This window comes from Crinia signifera, chromosome 5 (assembly GCF_055691185.1).
Source record: "Crinia signifera chromosome 5, ASM5569118v1, whole genome shotgun sequence".
NCBI classification, from domain to species: Eukaryota; Metazoa; Chordata; class Amphibia; order Anura; family Myobatrachidae; genus Crinia; species Crinia signifera.
In genome coordinates, this window is record NC_139221.1 from 182337537 (window position 1) to 182359417 (window position 21881).

The 21881-nt window shown below is 40.3% G+C and overlaps 1 protein-coding gene across 1 annotated transcript; it reads left to right on the plus strand.

The window, feature by feature from the left end:
* The first annotated feature begins 12380 nt into the window (after window positions 1-12380).
* IRX1 (iroquois homeobox 1) lies at window positions 12381-18762 on the plus strand. The gene is made up of 4 exons (XM_083188299.1): window positions 12381-13139; window positions 15541-16540; window positions 16808-16877; window positions 17150-18762. The coding sequence occupies exons 1-4, from the start codon at window positions 12873-12875 to the stop codon at window positions 17205-17207; spliced, it is 1395 nt and encodes a 464-aa protein (XP_083044425.1). The 5' UTR covers window positions 12381-12872; the 3' UTR covers window positions 17208-18762.
* The last annotated feature ends 3119 nt before the right edge of the window (window positions 18763-21881 follow it).

The following is a 21881-nucleotide window of genomic DNA, read 5'->3' on the forward strand; positions in this document are numbered from 1 at the left end:
ACGTGGCTGACACAGGGGGGAAGGGGAATTAGCTGACACAGGGGAAGGGGGACTTGGTTGACACATGGGAAGGGGGACATGGCTGACACAGGGGAAGGGGGACATGGCTGACACAGGGGAAAGGGGACATGACTGACACAGGGGAAGGGGGACATGGCTGACACAGGGGGAGGGGGAGGTGGCTGACACATGGGAAGGGGGACATGGCTGACACAGGGGAAGGGGGACAGGGCTGACACAGGGGAAGGGGGACAGAGATGACACAGGGAAAGGGGGACATGGCTGACACAGGGTAAGGGGGACGTGGCTGACACAGGGGAAGGGGGACAGAGATGACACAGGGGAAGGGGGACATGGCTGACACAGGGGAAGAGGGACATGGCTGACACAGGGGAAGAGGGACATGGCTGACACAGGGGAAGGGGGAGGTGGCTGACACATGGGAAGGGGGACGTGGCTGACACAGGGGGGAAGGGGAATTAGCTGACACAGGGGAAGGGGGACTTGGTTGACACATGGGAAGGGGGACATGGCTGACACAGGGGAAGGGGGACATGGCTGACACAGGGGAAAGGGGACATGACTGACACAGGGGAAGGGGGACATGGCTGACACAGGGGGAGGGGGAGGTGGCTGACACATGGGAAGGGGGACATGGCTGACACAGGGGAAGGGGGACAGGGCTGACACAGGGGAAGGGGGACAGAGATGACACAGGGGAAGGGGGACATGGCTGACACAGGGGAAGGGGGACAACAGGGTTGACACAGGGGAATGGGACATGGCTGACACAGGGGGAGGAGGACATGGCTGACACAGGGGGAAATGGGACATATTCATGATTATAACCTAATAATAATAAAAACTAAAATAGCCCTGGAGGGGAGGGGGGGCGGCCAAAAATGTTGTGCCTAGGGGCAGCCTGACACCTACATTTGCCCCTGGGGACACCCATAAAACGCTCGGTTGTTCCCCTGCAGCCGCCCTCTGCCCGTCCCAGGCCCTACCCTGCCCATGTAAAATCCCAGAGGAGATTTCACAAACGTTGCCCATTTTGAGCGATTTTGTGCCCAAACTCACCTAGTGTGTATGCCCCAGCAATGAATAATGCTCAATGATGCACGCTCCCGCATCATCGCTAGTAAGGTGGTTCTCGACTAGTTTTACCAGTCTGTTTTCAGAAAGTGCTTACTTTTTATCCATCATCACTGAGTGTGATGATGGATGAACGAGGAATGATTTTCAGCACTGCGACCCTGCCCTGTTCCCTCCTCAAGCCCCGTTTTGTACTCCCACCCTTGGAAATCTAACCCAGCACAATATCACCTTTCTAATTAAAGATTTTTAGCAAGAAAAATATTCTCATCAGATGAACGGCGGCCAACGGCAATGGTCGGGGAGTGCGCATCAGTGCTCACACTCATCGCCTGCCCATACACACTGGGCAGCTTTTGAGCTGAAAGCAGCATAAACGGTGAAACTGAGCAGTTTTCAGCTCAAAACCGCCCAGTGTGTATGGGCCTTCACTGTGTATGCAATCAGAGATTTTGACAAAATCTTTTGAATTGAAAATCTCCTAGTCTGAATGTACCTTTAACCCTTTCAGTGGTGGTTTTTTTTTTAGGGAGCGCTCCCTAAAAAAAACCCCACCACTGCAATCCAAAGTGGCTGCACGGCCCTGCCCCTGGTAACCCAGCTGTGTGTGGCGTTACATTACATGGTCACGCCGCACACAGCTGGGGGAGGGGGCCATGGCCGGGCGGAAGGGAGAGTAGGCAGTGGCACTCCCGAGAATTTTCCGGGTTTGCCAGTCTGCGCACTGGAGCAAAACCTGGAAAATTCTCGGGAGCGCCACTGATGGAGTTAAGGCCCATACACACTGGGTGATTTTGAGCTGAAAGCCAATCAAAACACCAAGTTTGAGCTGCTCTCATATCAAAGCCCGGCAAGTAGTGATGCCGAAAAAGCCGCTCATCTGGTTGTATTACCAGCAGATGAGCAGCTCTGTGGATGGCTTTGCATAGAGCTGCGCTATGCCAAGCCCCCCCCCCCCCCACTGACAGTGACAGGCAGGGGGTAAGCCGTCATCACTGTCCATACAAGCTGGGCATAATCGACCAGTGTTTCTGGACCTTTACTGTTACTCAAGGTGAACCGTCCTGCAGCTCATCTGATGTTCCATCCTACCAGCATCATTGACTGGTCTTGTATCAGTTTTAGTATATTTAATGCAGTGGTGTTATCAGGATGGCACTGGGGACTCAGGGAGACACCAAACAAGGAGGTGACACCAAAATAGCAGAGTTGATCTGGTTTTGTTTTTTGGGATTTTTTGTTGGTGCTCTCCTCAGCAGTCAGTGACACAGGGCAGTGGTGATAGCAGTAATGGATGAAGCACACATGCACACCTCATCCACACTGTACTAGGAGAGGCTGCCTAACAGCTCCTGGAGTATTGGGCAAGCCCTTAGTAAAAAGGGATTGGAGATTGAGGATGTGACATGATCATGCCCAAAAACATCATACATTGTGGGCATGGCTTCATGTCTGCAAGGCCCAGCCAACTTTTGCACAAGTGGTCTGCATTTTGTGATGCCAACCTCAGTGATGCCACTGATTACATGTATTTACAGAACTTCTAGAACCTTAAACATAAATGGGAAATAAGAACCATAATAGTAAATTACTTGAAAATCTGAATTTTGAATTCAGAATGACTTAAAATTATATATTAGCTTCCCACTCTATTGCAAATTCCAGAAGCCACCTCCAAGTCTTTCATAAATTGTCCTGATGGGATGGTGTAATGGTTAGCATTAGCGTTACTGCCTCACAGCACTGAGGTCATGAGTGTGATTCCCACCATGGCCCTAACTGTGCTGAGTTTGTATATTCTCCCTGTGCTTGCGTGGGTTTCCTCCGGATACTCCAGTTTCCTCCCACAAACCAAAAATATACTGGTAGGCTAATTGGCTCCCAAAAAATTAACCCTATAATGTCTGTGTGTGCATGTACATATGGAGGGAATATAGATTGTAAGCTCCACTGGGGCAGGAAAGAAAAAGGGGGTGTGAAACCGCGCTATTTACCTAATAATATGCCACAATTAAAGGTAAAGAATATACATTTATTAAAAATACACTTGTAAAAATATATCACGTTAAAAATAGAAGGTACTGTTGCTGATATTGTTTTAAAATATAGAGCCGTGATAGTCACCCAGTTTTCTCAGGATGAGAGTCTCAGTGTCCGTTCCTATATACGCTTCCTGGTATGTCCCAATGTAGCAGGCTGTTAGTAAATTTTTTGGAGTGATGTAATTCTCCAGCCTAGGGAGCCCCTGTTGTTTAGCGGGCTCAACCTGGTTCGAATTCTTCCAATCAAGGGAGCCCCTGTTGTTGTTGGGCTCGACCTGGTTAGTGGGAATGATGTCCTGGTTGCTTGCAACTGCTGGGATATTTGGTGAGGAAAGCTGGTCCGGTCACTATGAAGTGGCTGAATCTGGGTGACAGTAGTGGGTGTCAGGGCTCCAATACACCGACGCGTTTCGCTCATAAGAGCTTTTTCAAGGTGCTGTGATTTTTTATTTTAAAACAATATCAGCAACAGTACCTTCTATTTTTAACGTGATATATTTTTACAAGTGTATTTTTAATAAATGTATATTCTTTACCTTTAATTGTGGCATATTATTAGGTAAATAGCGCGGTTTCACACCCCCTTTTTCTTTCCATTTATTGTGTTTGGGCTTGACACCCTTACTTACGAAACCGCAGCTCTAGCGAGATAACTCATTTATAGGCGCCCTCACGGGACACTCTGTGCCCCACCCCCCTTCTTTTTCCACTGGGGCAGGGACTGAGGTGAATGTTAAAATATTCTCTGTAAAGTGCTGCGGAATATGTATGTGCTATATAAGAAACTGTTAATAAATAAATCTGATGCAGGTCAAATAGCTGAGCCTGCAGTAATTTGACATCATTGCTCTTGTCCGTGTGCATGAATCAACTAATTAACACACAAATCATTGCTGCAAAGCAAGTCTGTAAAGTAGCCACATACTGCCTGACTATATAGACAAAACCAAAGTTACTAATAGGGCAAGAGATAAGTGACCATGATTGACATATTGGTACTCTTTACTTAGATGGGCGCCAGCGATTGAAATCGCGGTCGTCGGGGGTAAAAATCGCGGTCATCGCGGTCATCGCGGGCATCGCGGGTAAATCGGGATGCCCGCGATGCCCGCGATGACCGCGATGACCGCGATTTTCCCATAGGGAACAATGTTAAAAAGGCTGATTGACCGCGATTTTACTGTTAAATGCCTCAATGGACCCGATTTGGCCATAGGAATCAATGTTAAATGGGCCACAGAGCCCAAATAGTCAGAATTAACCCTTAAATGTCCCCCCCAATTTTTAACGCCACCCCACGATCCACGGCAACCCGAAGCGTGGCGAGCGCAGCGAGCCCGCGAGGGGCGGCGGTACGCGTCCTCCGACCTTACTATCCACTAGGGCGTGGAGTGAGAATAGAATAGTGTGGCGAGCGCAGCGAGCCACCGAGCCCGAAGCGTGGCGAGCGCAGCGAGCCCCGCGAGGGGACGCGGATACCTTCACAGGTAGACGCGTCCCCTCGCGGGCTTAACAGGTGTCGGCGTCGCCACGGACACCTGTGAAGCCCGCGAGGGGACGCGTATAACTGTGAAGGTATCCACGTCCCCTCGCGGGGCTCGCTGCGCTCGCCACGCTTCGGGCTCGGTGGCTCGCTGCGCTCGCCACACTATTATATTCTCACTCCACGCCCTAGTGGATAGTAGGGCATGAAAAGGTCGGAGGACGCGTACCGCCGCCCCTCGCGGGCTCGCTGCGCTCGCCACGCTTCGGGTTGGCGTGGATCGTGGGGTGGCGTTAAAAATTGGGGGGGGACATTTAAGGGTTAATGGGCTCTGTGGCCCATTTAACATTGATTCCTATGGCCAAATCGGGTCCATTGAGCCATTTAACAGTAAAATCGGGTCCATCGCGCCTTTTAACATTGATTCCTATGGGAAATCGGGAGCATCGCGTCGCGGGCATCGCGGGTACATTTATGGCCGGCCGCGACGCGACCGACACGATTTCCATGTTTAACATGGGTTTCAATGGGAAATCGCGGGCATCGCGTCGGTCGCGTCGCGGCCAGACATAAATGTACCCGCGATGACCGCGACGGGCGCCCATCTAAGTAAAGAGTACCGACATATTTCATAAAATATATCTCTACCTATACCTCTTGTCTACTTACACACAATTCTCTCTCTCTCTCTCGCTTTCTTTCTCTCCCATTGCTAAAAATATAATATAATATTGTAGAATTTGTTTTATAATACACAGTTATAAAACAATTTATAGAGTACTTATGGAGTCCTTTAACAGGCTTACAGACAGGAAGACTGATGTACATAGGAATAACAAGTATACCCTTAGGATTAAGCCTGTGTCTTAAATACAATATGTTTACTGTTCGTTTATATGCTTTGATAATGGATTCGGTATGAAATCCCGACGGTCAAAATCCCGACAGGGTCAAAATCCTGAATGGGTCATTAAACCGACAAGGACAAAATCCCGACAAGGACAAAATCCCGACATTTAAAATACCGACAAGGACAAAATCCTGACATTTAAAATCACGACATGGTCAAAATACCGACATATGGAATGTGCAGGTGAAGCTGTCAACATGACTTTGGGTCGACAGGTTGCGAGGTTGACATGAGTTTTTTCACTGTTTTTTTACCCGAATGTTGACACAGTCGACATGGACACAGTTGGAGGTGAACAGCAGCCGCTCGCAATGCTTCGGGCATGGTGCCTCGCTGCGCTCTGCACACTATTTTATTCTCCCACCACACCATAGTGGATGTTAGGGCATGAAATACCGCCTGTCGGCACATGTCGGGTCAAATAACAGTGAAAAAAGCCATGTCGACCTCGTGACCTGTCGACCCAAAGTCATGTTGACCGTTTCACCTGTACATTCTATATGTCGGTATTTTGACCTTGTCGGTATTTTAAATGTCGGGATTTTGTCCTTGTTGGGATTTTGTCCTTGTCGGTATTTTGACCCATTCGGGATTTTGACCCTGTCAGGATTTTGACCGTCGGGATTTTGACTGCATCCCCTAATGATCTCTTATTTTTTTCTACATATTTTATGTAATTAAGAGGTATTCCAGGTAAAATGCCCCACAGCTGATATTTAGTGGACCTTATTATACCTGGCAACACCAGTATCATGTCACTGTATTTCCTGTGATATTGTTATACTAGGGTAGCCAGAGAAATCTGGAAGAGGGAGACCAATGACTTTATTTGTTAGCATGTTATTGACTCTGCCCTCCTATAACCTATCCCTGCTAATGTTAGAATGATCTATACATTCAGCTTGTCTCCTGTGACAATGCAGTCTGATCAGTGACTCTAAGCTACACACATATGCTATTTTAAAAATACTAAAAAATAATATTATAACAATAAAAAATATTCTTAAATGCATTTTTTAAATAGCATCAATGAAACAGAAAGAAACGTATGACAAAGTATTATTATGAATGCTCAGTAATTTCTCTGTTTGATTCAGTAATTATCTTTCTGTACCTGCAATAGACTACATACTATATAGAACATGCTCTTAATATAATGAAATATACATCAATATATCATCGTTTTGCTTTTACTAATTTATTTGCAATACAAAGATTGCATTTTAATTTCTCATATAGTTAAAAAGGAACTGATAGGTAGACAAAGCCAAAAATAATGTAATTTATATTTGCACATAGAAATGTGGACCAAAGAAACTGTCATGTTGACTTTTAAATGTTTAATAGAAATAACAAGAGAAAAAATGTCCTCTGTACTTTTATACTATAATAGATATTATTTATACACCCAAAATAGGCATTTTGATCTCAAAGAACATACACAGACAGGATAGAGAAGGAAAGGCTAAGAACAAATACACTTATCTCAAACACCCCTTCAGAGAAAATAGCCAGTTCTCCCTTAATTGGATTTTAGTGCATTACCTGCAATACTTCGGAGAACAAAGCTACCTAATGTATCATTATGTAACTATAATGTCCTTTTAATAAAAGTTCTTATCAATGGATTGCACTGTACTTGGCAAACAGGCCTTTACCCTTTAAACAAATAATTCATTAGGTAATTAAATTGGAGAGAGATTACTCTAATTAAATATACACTGCTAGTGAATCATAATTTCGATGTGCCCTAGCTGCATAGCCACAATCTCATATCCCTAACATAAAAAAAAAGCTTTGAATAATTCCTCTTGCGATGGGAAGAAGAGATGCACACTAGAATATAGAGGCCATTTATGAAAAGACACACGTGAAGCTGTCTTTATATCTAGAGATACCAAAAGTTCTGTTTCAACACCCTTTCTCTTAAGACTCGTTTAATAGCATGACAGCAAACGGGGATTAAGAGGGGATCCTTTTCATAAATGTATGCATACATAGAGATGTGACACTCATAGTATTAGTTCTGCATAATTTGAGATGTGAAGTCTTCAAGGTCTAAGGAGGGATGGTGCATCTTCTCACGCCTGACATGGCTTACAATGGCCAGAGAAGGGCAGAACTGAAGGAACTTTGTAGCCAATGATCTCTTGTATGTCTTGGTTCCCTCTAATAGCATTTGGAGTTGAAGACATAAAGACTCTAATCTGGAAAGAAGAAGTTTCTGCTTCTGCTTTGATCTCCTTCCTCTTGGCTGTGTAAAACTGACAGTTTGGCTGAATGGCATTCCCTGCTTTCATTTGTCAGACATAAGTTCCTTGTGCTGCGGAGCTAGCAGCTACACCTGTACTGCAGGAACGTACACACCAGTGCTCCGGGATGGCATTGATTTGGGACGGGTGAAATACAAACACAAACTAATTAAAAACTGTATAATGCAGCCCTACAGGAACAAGGCTGGGAGTGAGAAACAAATAAACAAATAAATACAACTACAGCTGGCACAGCAATTGTGCACATGCCCCCAAGCAGTATTCTGGCAGCGCAAAATTATAAACCTTAACTGTAACGAAAAGAAATAAAAATCAAGAATAGTTGATCAAATTGGAAAGAATTAATGGAAATCATTTGGTTAATTAAGAAGTGATAGATTTACAAAGTATACGCTACTGCGCTCTTTTTGCCTGCTCTGTAATGCATGTTAAATTTACACACACACACAAACATATATATATATATATATATATATATATATATATATATATATATATATATATTGTCAGTCTGATTACTTGCAGTTTACTTTTTTATCCTGATGGGTTGGACAAATTTAGGCATCCGCTATTCCGGAAGGATTTTAATACAAGCTGAAATATGTGGCCATTTTTTAGAGGCGCTTACAATGTGTGACTCTATCAGAGAGCTGAAGGGCAGCATGGGGAGAAGAGCAGGCACAATGTGTATTTAGATAGATTGATATGCTTCCCTTAATTGTTCGACACATGCGTTGTTGTCACAAAGCGAGGGTGTTTTCCCAGACCCTGCTGGAAAAGGTGCTAAGTAATAATGATTATTTAACAAGGCTCATAAATCAAGGAACCGAAGGGATGAATAGGGGCTGAATTTCAAAAGGCTACTTGCTGTCAAGTGGAGGTTGACCAGCAAAAAGTCACATTACACACTGTCCACAATAGGTGCAGGTAAATAATGCTGTGTTAATAATCTGTAATACATTTAATGCGATCTGAAGGTTGGACCCATCAGTGGGCATGTCAAATCTTGGTGTTTTTAATGTTGTTTTTATTTCACTAAAGTTAAATTATTAAACAATTAATATACATTTGTAATATATGTGAATGTGCATAAACCTGTATAAAAATAGCAATTACTATTGTAAATTATCACAACATATTTTAAGGCTTCCTTTTGTTTATTTATTACCAAGATCACTAAAAAGTGTCTAAATCCAGATCGCAAGAACCGAAATCCTACAGATACAGATACACAATGTATGGGAGTCAATATACTATGTAATATACATGCAAAAACAAATGCGAAGGAATGTGTGTGCGTATATGTATGTATGAATGTGTGTGTGTGTGTGTGTGTGTGTGTGTGTGTGTGTGTGTGTGTGTGTGTGTGTGTGTGTGTGTGTATATATATATATATGTATATATATATATATATATATATATATATATATATATATATATATATATATAGTGTTTCAATGTGTACTGTGTGTATACACACACAGACACACACACACACACGCCACAATTATAGACAGGAGCTGTAAACTCTAAAGTCAATGCCGTTCTTAAATTGTGCTCTGCTAAGCATCGTATTTTTTCATTGCTGTTAGGTGTCTTCTTTCAACATCTCTGTCATCTCCATTTAGAGATATTTTCAGCGGTTTATCACTGCCATCTCCAGCCCTGCACATTTCCAGCAGGTTATCACAATTGCCAGTCCCCCTTGCTGATGTGTTCTGCTGATTAACATCAGTGCACTCAGATGCCCGCTGCAGATTCCCACCGCTGTTCTATCCACTCTTAGGACATCTGGAGCAGATCAAAATCACTGACTTCATTTTTACTAGAGTCACTGCTGAAGCTTCGCCTATCCTCTTTACAAAGAGACCTTTAGCCCATTCCTGAAGCATCAGCCTTTAGTTAAAATTCAGCCAAGCAGCGACCCCTATGTCTGAATTTGCATTTCTTATCGGACCCCTATCTCAACTGATTTGTTATTAATAAAAAAGAAAATCTCTTGGCAGTGCATGCATCGCCTTGAGAAACTGCAGCGATCACTATCTTATGCAAATTCTGTGCGAGAAGCCTTCTTTAAAGTGAAGTCTATCTGCTTACTGATCTTTAAATGAAAGAAGTCTGACCATTTAGGTCAATGTATTTTTAAACAGTGCGCAAACAATTACACAAGGAAATTACATTTCAAACAATTACACTAGGCATAATCACATTATTGGAATGAAGTTAGCGATTTTATAGTGACATTTTATTTTTATTCCAGCGTGTTCACTCTCTCTAGTAAAAAGTGAATGTGTTTCCATGCTCATCCCAGCTTTTCTATGCCACAGTCACAGTATGACTGAGTGTTCTTGTCGTTAAAGTGTGTTTAGCTAATGAATTGGCAGTTGATTTTTTTTTTTTTTTTTTTTTTTTTTTAGCAAGTTTGCCAGAAACTTAACAGGGCATGCAAGCAATTTAGGAAGTGACTGTTGGGGAAAAAAGGATGCACTCTTTTCAAAATACAGAATATAAGTGTTAATTCTCCAAAACATATTTTTCCACTGAACTACCATTAGGTAGTCTCTCCTGCACCGGGAATTTTATCTTAAGCATGCACAAGCTCTTAACCTTTTATTTTTAGTAAACCTGCTATAAAGTTTGTATTGGGAAAGGCAATAGATGCCCATGCCTTAGCTAAACTGATTTCACATTAAGTAGCTTAGTCCCGCAGTTCTGGTTTTAGGCTTAGATGCACAGAAAAGAAGCAAACTGGAGAGATGTACAGTGTATTTGGAAGAAATGGCTACTGGGCAGACTTATTGTGTCATGAAATGAACACTTTCAGATGTACAAGTAGGATTTTACATGTTCCTACTTCCATTAAACCTATCTGAATTTCACAATAATTGATGGCTTTAACAGAGTACAAGTTTAGCCATTACCTTAGAAGTTTGCTGCGGAAAACCAATGTATATGCTCTGGAATCGTATAAGTTTCGGCAGCTAGATTGGATAAGAACACACACACACACACACACACACACACACACGAGAGAGAATGGCAACCTATTGTAATAACTATATAGGCTGTGTAAACTTCAGATTTTCTGATACTGTGCGGAAGGGGATCTGTTAGGGGATACAGTTTATGTATATAGACTATTCCCTAAACCTCTTGTAGAACATTCCTCCAGCACCGTCTGTACACTATTTCAGCAGCGTCTACGGCCTTATCCCACCCATATTTACCTGTAACCCTGTAATGGGATCCTTCAGTTAGCAAAATACAGTTATATTTTTCTGGGATAGGTCACCGTGCTAATCTAGGTACTTTTGAGTATCTTGTAGCTGTGTAATTGCTGGATGTGGAGGTGTATACATATCGCATTGTACTGACAGATTCCGAGCATGAATCTGACAAAGTAAAGTGAAAGGTAGTATGTGTTTATAGTGTTTACATGTTCTTATATACTGCACCTGCTGCAGTGTCTCTCTGTGTAGACACCAATGTACAAACGATCAGTCGATTTCACCAGTGGATCACAGGTAAGGAAATGTATAAAAGAACAGAGTAGAGTGGGGAATCACAAATATTTGATTTATTGTGAAAGTATGAAAATTTCACAATATTGACAATTACATTGTAAAATGAACATGTGTGTGCCGTGAATTGTGCAAATCAAAAATAGTAATAAGCTTTCTTTACAGCATGGGGTTGTGTGTGTTTTCCTGCTAATATAGTGGAGATGTTTGCAATCTACAGTAATACGGGGGAGGGAGAGAGAGTTTTATATTGTTCGCTGCAAAACTAAAATAACTTGAATTTAAGTGCAACAACTGTTGTATTCTCACATTTTGCATCCTTTGGGATATGGGGGATTCCTCTGCTTTTGATCAACGCTGTTGGGGATTAACGCAAATTGAACGTACACTATTCTCTGAAAGGCCTGACCACTAATAAAATAAGAATGCATCACTAACGATCACCAGAACTGATACCATCCAATTTACATTCATCTTGCTGAGTATATGATTATTGGTTTAATATGAGTTTGTGAAAGTGAGATTTGTTTCAATCTAAAGGTCTATGTAGCATTTGTATGGGTTCATTAATGCAATACATATTTGCTGCTGTCAAAAGTTTTAACTTTTAAAAACCATTCACAAGCTTAACTAGAATCAATATGTTTTCACCTTATGACATCACCACATATGTTGACCAGAAGACTTTGTAGCCCATATACTGTAAAATGAGCTTATGATAATGACTTGCTATGTAAAATCTTGATAACTAAGTTGTGTCATTTCTCAATGTCCTCATCTCTCAGACTTTCCAATAAAGACTGCATAGTAAAGGTAACACAGCAGCACAGTTGTTTTTGTTAAAGGGGACACACTATGGACTGAAAACAGCAAAACCCCAATGTTGGACAGCTGTAAAATCGTGTAGACAGGTTGTCATACAGCAGTGGGGGCTTCTCTGAAAGGAACCCATTGCTAAACATTAAATACACAATCCAGGCGAATGCAGACACACACACACACACACACACGCACACACACACACACTGGGGGGAGAGATACTCGCTCACATCCACTTCCACATACACAGACAGAGTACAGGGGCCCAGCCAATGCCCAGGCCACATGCTCCGGAGGGGGAGGGGACTGCAGCTCAAGTGGATGCCAATCAAAGCATCAACTTCAAATTGTATCTGAAAGATCAGCCCAGGACCTAAGGGCAGACACATCAGTTGGAGCTCAATTGTTGATCAGATCACATCTAAGGGATTTAGGAGCACAGAAGAGCCGAGATTTGAGGGGGGAAAAAAAGACACCCTATCCATCCAGCCCACACACCTCTCCCTTCTTCCCATCCCGGCTCTCTCTGTAGAATACAGCTCTGCACCCAGAGAGAGGGAGAGAGGGAGAGAGCAGGGGGCTGATCACTGCACTGCTCACTTTTTGGCCAGGAGTTTGGTCTCCTGTTTCTTCCAGTGCTGTGTTGCTGCAGCCCAGCCCTCCCTGTTGTTGTGCCGGAGAATCAACGCTTCCTTCCCCTGCCGGAGAGAGAGAGCCCGAGGCAGAGACATGTCCTTCCCGCAGCTGGGCTACCCCCAGTACCTCAGCGCTGGCCAGGCGGCAGTCTACGGAGGGGACCGGCAGGGAGTTCTGGCCGCAGCAGCCGCGGCAGCAGCGGCCGCCGCCGGATCAGGGAGGCCTGCAGGGTCAGAACTGGGCAGCACTTCCACGGCCGCTGTCACCTCTGTGCTGGGCATGTACACCAGTCCCTACAGCACTCCCAACTACAGCGCCTTCCTGCCCTACACCACCGATCTCGCACTCTTCTCTCAAATGGTAAGTGCCAGCCTCTGCCTCACTCACACTTTCGCCCTCACTCACACTCATCTCCCTCCTTGTGCTTGCTCTCTCCTGTGCTGCTCTAACAGCAGGGCATCATTACCGACTTTACCTGTTCTAGTCATTATGATATATGTTTAAGAAATATTAGTTACAGAGGCCTCTTTATCAGGGATCTGGCGGCTTGTCTAACACTGTAATGCCATTAATAGGAGTGCTGCTTGCTCTTTTCTCTGTTCAGGGTGATTGTCTCATTTTCCTGCTGCCCACTTACTGGTGATATACAGTAGCTATACACCTATAATGGCCGGGTCACCGAGGCTTGTGTAAAGAACTTGTACAGATAGATTTGCTGCATATTGTAGTAAGACATTTCCCCGGGGGGAGGCCGAGCAGTAACAGGCAGACCTCAGCTCCTGTGCACATACTATTCCTTCTTTTTGTTACATCTGAGAACTTTCTGTCCGGAGAAGTTCCCTGCATGTCTAGAGCACAGCCACATGTGCATATAAGCAGCATACAACACCCAGGCAATCGCCATTTCATTTAGTTCTCAAGCAGAATATATATATATATATATATATATATATATATATATATATATATATATATATATTCTTGTCTATCGAGCGCAATATATCGATGTTGTGCTTCTGAGCCTGCTGCTGGTACATATCATGAATTACCTAAAGTTTCATGTGAAATACATTTTTTCAGTATTATACTCAAATTGATACATATAAGCCAAAAATTGCTGCAGTTTTTAAGTAATGTGAAGTAATATTCCAAAAAAGGATTATTGAATAAAACAAACAGATCTTGTCAAACGGAAAAGAATAATAATAATGATAATAATAATACTTTGAAACTGAATACAATAATGTACATGCATTTTAGTTAATGCATTTGACAAAAAAAAAACATAATAGCAAAACATCATTTTTGTGTTATTTTCATCCATTGAAATTCAATGACCTGTTTAATGAATGTATCGTAATGAAATGTTGCTGACTTATATAAATCTTATGTTAAATGTATAAAGGATGTACGCTTGCCCTGTGTCTAGATAATGCACTGAGTTTTTTACTGACGTGTTGAAAGATTTATAAGTGCCCTCTTGCACATTCTCTGCAGGACACTATATAACTTATATCACTTCCTATAGCATTTGAATAAATAAATAAAAAACAGTGTGGAGAATTCTGACAATTCTGAAATTGTGTTTAAATAATTATTTTTTGTTTTTGATTTAAAAAAAGAAGTAATGCACATATATGGAAAATCACTGCCTAGAACTCTTGAATTTGCTTATTTTTACATTTAATACTCCTGTAGACATATATGTACGTATAGCTGTGCAATAAACAATGTGCAAGATGCAGGTGTGTGTGTGTGTGTGTGTGTGTGTGTGTGTGTATGTGTGTGTATGAGTGTGTGCGTGTGAATTTGTACTGTCATTTTAAATTACTTTTCTAACATAAGTGATGCTGTGATTTCATGGATGTCTTCTTTTGATTTAAACCACTCGCGTTAATAGTTTCGAGTAATAATGAGGCCTAATGAGGTTATTATCAAATCACCCAATGGGATAATTTGACTTTCTGTTTTTCCGAATAACTAAAATAGTGACTTAGATAAGTAGCCACTTTTTAAATACACTGGCAAACAATCGCTATTTGCCTTTTTTCTAGATCAAAGCTAAACTTCATTGTCAGTCATTATGTGCAATATATGAGTCAGTCAAATAAGAACGAACTGCTTTATCGAGTAAACATTTGACATAATCTTTATGCATATGTTTTTCTTTTTCATTGTTGTTCTTTGTCATTTTTTACACCCGGTAATTTTCTTCTATTATGTGTGCCTTATTACCACACCTGTGCAAACTTCGATTTAAATTATATTTACTGATTGTTTAAGGGAATTGGCTAGCAATTGACGTTGTACTGCGTTTGCATTGGTGTATGTCGATACAAAAAATGACAAAAACACTCTAATGAGATTAAATGGCCAAACTAGACGTAGATGCATTCTATAGTTTAGCTGTTAAAGCAGTGTCGTATATTCTGACTGATAAGTCACTGGAAAACCAAAATGTGTTAGGATTGAGCAAAGCCTTATTAGCAGTTTCTAGGCATTGTTCAAAAATATCCAAGGGTTAGTTAGCAAATCCCTTAGAAGCCACTGAGGGTATTTCACTGATAGCAGGGTAAAATATTTTTAGGTTTCAGGGAAGAGTTTATATTGAATGCATCATATTTCTACCCCATTGTTCTTTGTATACAATATTTATACTCAGGCCATGAAATGACAGTTTCTATTATTTTTATGCAAATTTAATAAATACCTCCATCCATGTAATTCATAAACTAACTGATTTATTTTGTGTATGTTTCAGGGATCACAGTATGAACTTAAGGATAACCCTGGAGTCCACCCAGCTGCCTTCGCCGCACATACTGCCCCAGGTTATTACCCCTATGGGCAGTTTCAGTATGGTGATCCAGGACGGCCGAAGAATGCCACCAGGGAAAGTACCAGCACCTTAAAAGCCTGGCTGAATGAGCACAGGAAGAACCCTTACCCCACCAAGGGCGAGAAGATCATGTTGGCCATCATCACCAAGATGACCCTCACCCAGGTCTCCACCTGGTTTGCCAACGCCAGGCGGAGGCTGAAGAAAGAGAACAAGGTGACCTGGGGCGCCCGCAGTAAGGAAGATGGCAATCTCTTTGGAAGTGACAATGAAGGGGACCATGAGAAGACTGAAGATGACGAGGAAATCGACCTGGAGAGCATAGACATTGATAAAATAGACGATAACGACGGAGAACAGAGCAACGAAGAGGAGGACGATAAACCGGATCACATGAGGCCGGGCGAAAAAGAAAGTTTAAAAAAGGAAAGCGAGGTGATGCTCCCCGGGACCGATGGACTTACATCTAAGGACTCTTTGTCACTGGTGAAGGAAAACTCTGACTCCAGCAACACCAGAATTGTGAGCCCCGGAGGACAGGGGAACTTACAAGAGCCTCCTCATAGCAAACCAAAAATATGGTCTTTGGCAGAGACAGCAACCAGTCCTGATGGTGCCCTAAAGTCTCCTTCTCCTCCACAAGTAAATCATACTTCTCCACCCATTCAGCATCCTGCTTTCTTACCCAGCCATGGACTATACACATGCCAGATTGGCAAATTCCACAATTGGACAAATGGCGCTTTCCTCACTCAGAGCTCCCTAATTAATATGAGATCCTTGTTAGGAGTGAATCATCATCACGCTTCTCATCACAACCACCACCACCTCCAGGCCCACCAACAAGCACCCCTCATCACAGCCAACCTCGGAGCACTCAGCAGCGACAAAAACACAGAAAGAACCAGTCTTAAGCACACAGGTGACTGATACCACTTTATACAACATAAGACCTGCTTAGCCCTTTCCTATGAGTGAGCCCTCTTTCGTTATAACGTAACAATGCAATCCTAACAGTATTGTTACCTTAATAATAGGTCATATTAAGGCAGATAAGTGTACTAAATCCACAGTTTGTGACATAAACTTCTCGAATATATTTATTTAAAGTAAACTATTCAGTTAGTAATGGTAATTTTGCTCATATTAAAGTGTACATTTTTTAATAGTTATGCATTTTTTTCTACAGACAGAGAAAATGTTCCAAGAAGCGACTCTCCCCCACAGCTAAAATCGTCCTTTCAGGCTGTTCGTGAAAAGTGAGTTTACATTTTTCCCCTCTTTATATAAAATATATGTTTATTGTTTTGTCGAATAACTTAGCTGTTATAATATATGAGTTTTTAAAAATGAGTGACACACTCCAATGTAATAATTATGTCATTAAACTTATTTATTTTTAATTCAGAAATGAAATTCAGAAACAGAAAATGTGACTGTGTGTGTGTAATAAATTTGACGTTGACAGACGTATTAGAAACAAATGCAATTTTATTATGATTATTTTAATGTGTGTCTCCTCTTCTTCCAGCTCTTTGTCACAGCAGGACGGAACACCTCGCATATTAACAGCCCTCCCTTCTGCCTGATTGCTGAATCCTCAACAGTGATTAAGAGACTGTTTAAACAATATGGACTATAATGGGTATTATATAAATGACTGAATCTCTTTTTGCAATAAGGTGGTGTACATCCCCCTCCGCCCTCCCCAAAAAGGAAAACAAATAAATCACCACCGAGACGTTTCTAAAAATCTGTAGATGGATTCCTCTCCGCTGTACCATTTCTGATCCCAGTAATTCTAACAATTCTTGGATTATTCATTTTTTGGTATCTTGTTCCCATGTCTGTGTTTTCTTCTGTATATAACGTGATCTTAAATTGTAAATAGCGCGTCAACAAACTTGTCTAAATCATATATTTTTGTCTAATAAACTAAATGAAATTATGAAAAACATTTTTTTTTTAACCCTCTACTATAACTCCCATTTCTTGGTTATTTGTGTCAAGGCAAGATGTTATTTAACGCTATGATCGTGTGCAGAGGGACAGTTTTAGTTGGTTTTCCCCCTTTACTCTTGATTTAACCAGACAATTTCCATTTTAATGTCAGTCATTATAAAGTGAAAGGGGTAGGTTGAAACAATTTGTCACGGTTTAGTTTATGGTGATTACTGCTATGCAGCAGTTGGAACAATCTGGTCCTTTGTATAATTTCTTTTCACATCTCATGCAAGTATTTTTTTTTCTCGTTTTGTTTATTTGTTTTTCTTCTAAGAAATCTGTGAAATTGTTTTCGAACTGTGGTCTTTCAAATATTGATTACAATTTAGCTTTATGGATTTTAAATAAGGAATCTTAAAGACAATTGTTGAGCTAATCCCTGTGGAGTGGCAGTTAACACCTAGGCAGTCCATAAGGTAGCAGACATTTATGGCCCAAGTTAACAAAGACGAAAGACAGATAGAAGAGATTTTTTGTTGTTGCTGTCATACAAAAGTATTGGTAGGCAAAAGCACTACAGTAAGATTTAATGAGAATGCATAGAGCTAAGTGTAAGATTAGGAAAACAGAAGTGTTATGAAGCCAGGGTGTGCGGACGCATTTGTTTAAACATTAATCTTCCGTAGACAATCTGTTAAAAATCTGTAATATTTTCAATGTTTCCTGCTTTTTTTATTTCTAATTGAGAACGATAAACGAGCATTGAGGTGCTAATAGGACGCCAGATGGTTGTTCATAGTAGAAAATGGAAGGAGGCAGCTGGGGAAGTCATTAAGAAATAATGTGGGGACGCCCTATTCAAACAATGCTGTCCCAAAACAAGCACTTGTCGGAAGCAAGAAGAGATTTTTAAATAAAATATTAATAAAGGTCCCATCAAGTGTTAGACCAGTGATAAACACAGGAAAATAAATGTCTCTTCATCAGCGTAATTGTCTGTAGACGTTCAAATGCATCACTGTCTCCTCTTAGGAAGACAGATGCTTGTACAGTCGCGCAGTGTATTCATTTTAATAATTTAGGTACAAATTCTAGAAAAACCTCAAGATTTGGCCGTTATTTATCTTGTGGTACAAAATTATTTGTAAAAAAATTACAAGAAAAAAAAAGCAGACAGCTATCTAAATTACGATGATTACAATATTAATATGTATTTGATTTCAATATGTCTCATATTTGTTAATTACTTAATTCAGTTCACAATGTATTTATGCCTTAGCTACAAATAAGCAGTAAGACGACTGTTATCCTCCTGCCAATATATATGAGACTGTATATGAAGCTGCTTGAATTATTGCTACATGTTTTTAAATACACAAACACATATATAAACATATATTTTAATTTAATTATTATTATTATTATTATTATTATTTGTATTATTATAATTTTTCAGAAAAGCTAATCAAACTCAGTAGGTCACACGGGTAAAATGAGTCGTTACAGCAGATTATATGTCCATTAGTTCATTAGATCCATATAGGTTCTATCAACTAAGCATTCTAGTGCTGTTTGTGAAAGTGATCTCAATGCTACAGTATGAATTTGTGTCAGCGTGGCAAATTCAGAGCAGTCTCTTTCTCGTCTGTAATGCAATAGCTCCCTCTTTAGGTTACAGCATGCATAACAAAATGCATTTAACTATTTACTATACATTTATTGCTCTTCAGCGGATGCAAATTAAAAACATAATTATTTAGAATTAATTCACTTCACATATACATGTATACATTGCTAACACTCTGAACCATAAAAAGAAATGGAATTTCTTACTGCTAGGCATTTTAAAAATGTCATAGTTTAATATTTAGTTTTATATTACTCATCACATAATTGATACATTCTTGCTAAATATGTTAAATTATCACAGCCAAATGATGTCTAGCTATGTGTTTGCTGCTTTGATTTGTTCTTGTTTAGCGAAGTACATAGATTGCTAAGTGGTTAGCAGCCCGTGATTGGTGAATGCTACATATACAGTTTGGGTGTTTTCATGGTGCATTTAGTGACATTTCAAAGTTTACACCAAAGTGCGATCATATGGTGTCACTTTCGTTGACACAATTCTCTGGTGTACAAAATAGGCATTTGGTTGTGTGAAAAGGGGTTGGGTGTCATTACAGATATATTTGTACTGTGAACGGGGTTAATTACGATTTAACAAATTGCTCGCAGAAAGGGCGTTACATTTCTCCGTAACCTGCAAAGCCTGTCTTTTCTTTCATGCACTTTGAATTGCTAATTGTTGTTTTGTATATAGAGTAGGACAATTTACAATTCCATCATGTGTAGCTAAAGTAATTGAAATGCACAATAGTGTGTATTTCAACAAATGCCTAACACACATTCACAAATACATTACTAAATAGATAAACAATAATATGCGTGCGAGATTCAACACATTAGTATGTGTATTTGCGCTAGTGTATATTTACACTTTCCAAATTTTTCTGACCTAATATTGCTCCAACAAACTTTTGAGCTGCAAAACATTTTCACAGCGCTTTAATAACATTTAAATTATATTAGTTCTATTTAAATGATGTCATATTTAATATATATCTTTCATTACGTTATATCTGCTTCTGTTTAAATATCGAAACTTAAATTATTATGCAGAATATAATTTATTGTGTATTTTGATATCAAAATATTTCCCATATCAGTCACTTTATTATTGCAGGTGCCATGTAGCTATATATGACATCGTTTCTATTACATTATACTGATAATTTTACACACTATAATACTTATTGCTTGCATAGGCGTGCGCAGCACATTTCATTAGGGGGTGCACATTTCATTAGGGGTGTCTTACATGCCCAGTGGGTGTGTCTAACACCACCAATCAGACATGTCTACCATCAGCTATTCGCACTCTCTACAATATAAAACATCTTTCAGTCACACCATAATCTTCTGCCTAGTTCAGTTTTAATCTTCTAATTACTATGTGTAACAGTACATGCAAATAAAGTCATAAACATATATGGATGACGCAGGTATGTAGTGATATGACAATGATCTATTACAATTAACAATGCAAAACACCCATAATTGATTGATGGGCGCTTGTTTTCATGGAATACCAGTTCTAAAAAGCGAAAGTATATAAGGGTGGGCACAGCATTAGGGGGTGCCTGTGCACCCCTAACACTCTATGTGCGCACACCTATGATTGCTTGCAATATACATGATGTGGCACATATGTGTCTTATTCTTAATAGCAAAAATTATTATTATTAATAATAATAATAATAATAATAATAATAATAATAATAATAAATGTATGATATAGCAGCCTATTCATTTCAAGCCATACACAATTTATTTAAAACTATTATATAGTTATCTTTAAAATTTCAAATATATAACACATCATATCTAAGTATGCAGGTAAAACTGACAATTAATAGATTTGCAATCATTTTCCAAATACTAATGGATGTTGCACTGGACTATAACGCCAATTCAGATATAAAAGTTGCATGTTTGTTTTAACATTCCATTTAAAGCTCGTATCTGAATGTTAAGTGTCCTTTAATATATGCGATTTATTTAGAGAACCTGTTAAAATCGCCTGTATAATCTCCTCCTCCTCCATGAAATGTGAGATCAGCTTTACTTTTGAGTCTGATTTTACTTTTTGTGCTTGCTCCTAAGCAGCGAGATCAGTTATTCACAAGAACATTTATTTCCTCTGCAATATGGAGAATTCATATTCATATCTCTTTTTAGTGGTCTGACACTGATTAATGTAATATGCACCGTAGCTCCCAGTGCTGCTTCTCTATGAATCATGCCCTATAAAGTTTCAATCGCCCTTGTAGATAAAACAGAGCAGTGGAAAGAGGAGTTAGCAGGGAAAAAATGCCAAAGGAAGGGAAAAAAACCCGTTCTGTAGCTGTGGGCTACTGTTTGTATGGTAAATGATATCTGATTTAAATAACCGATGGGCAATTATTGACTATAACAGCCCTTCATTAGTTCAATCATTAGATCGACACTGAGAAACAAAAGAAGACTAGACTGCATGCAGGTGGGCAGCTTACACTTTGCCTTTCCTCAACCAAAATGAAATCCCATGTAACTGCTCCATTCTATAGTGAACACCCAGCATGAAACCAGTGGCAGTTTTACCTTAGGGCAGAAATGATTTTTTTTTCTTTTTAATACAGGCAAAATTAATTTAGTAACGAGCATACACAGTTCAAATGACAAGATTTGAATGGTGGAAGGAGGAAGGGAGTACTCATAAT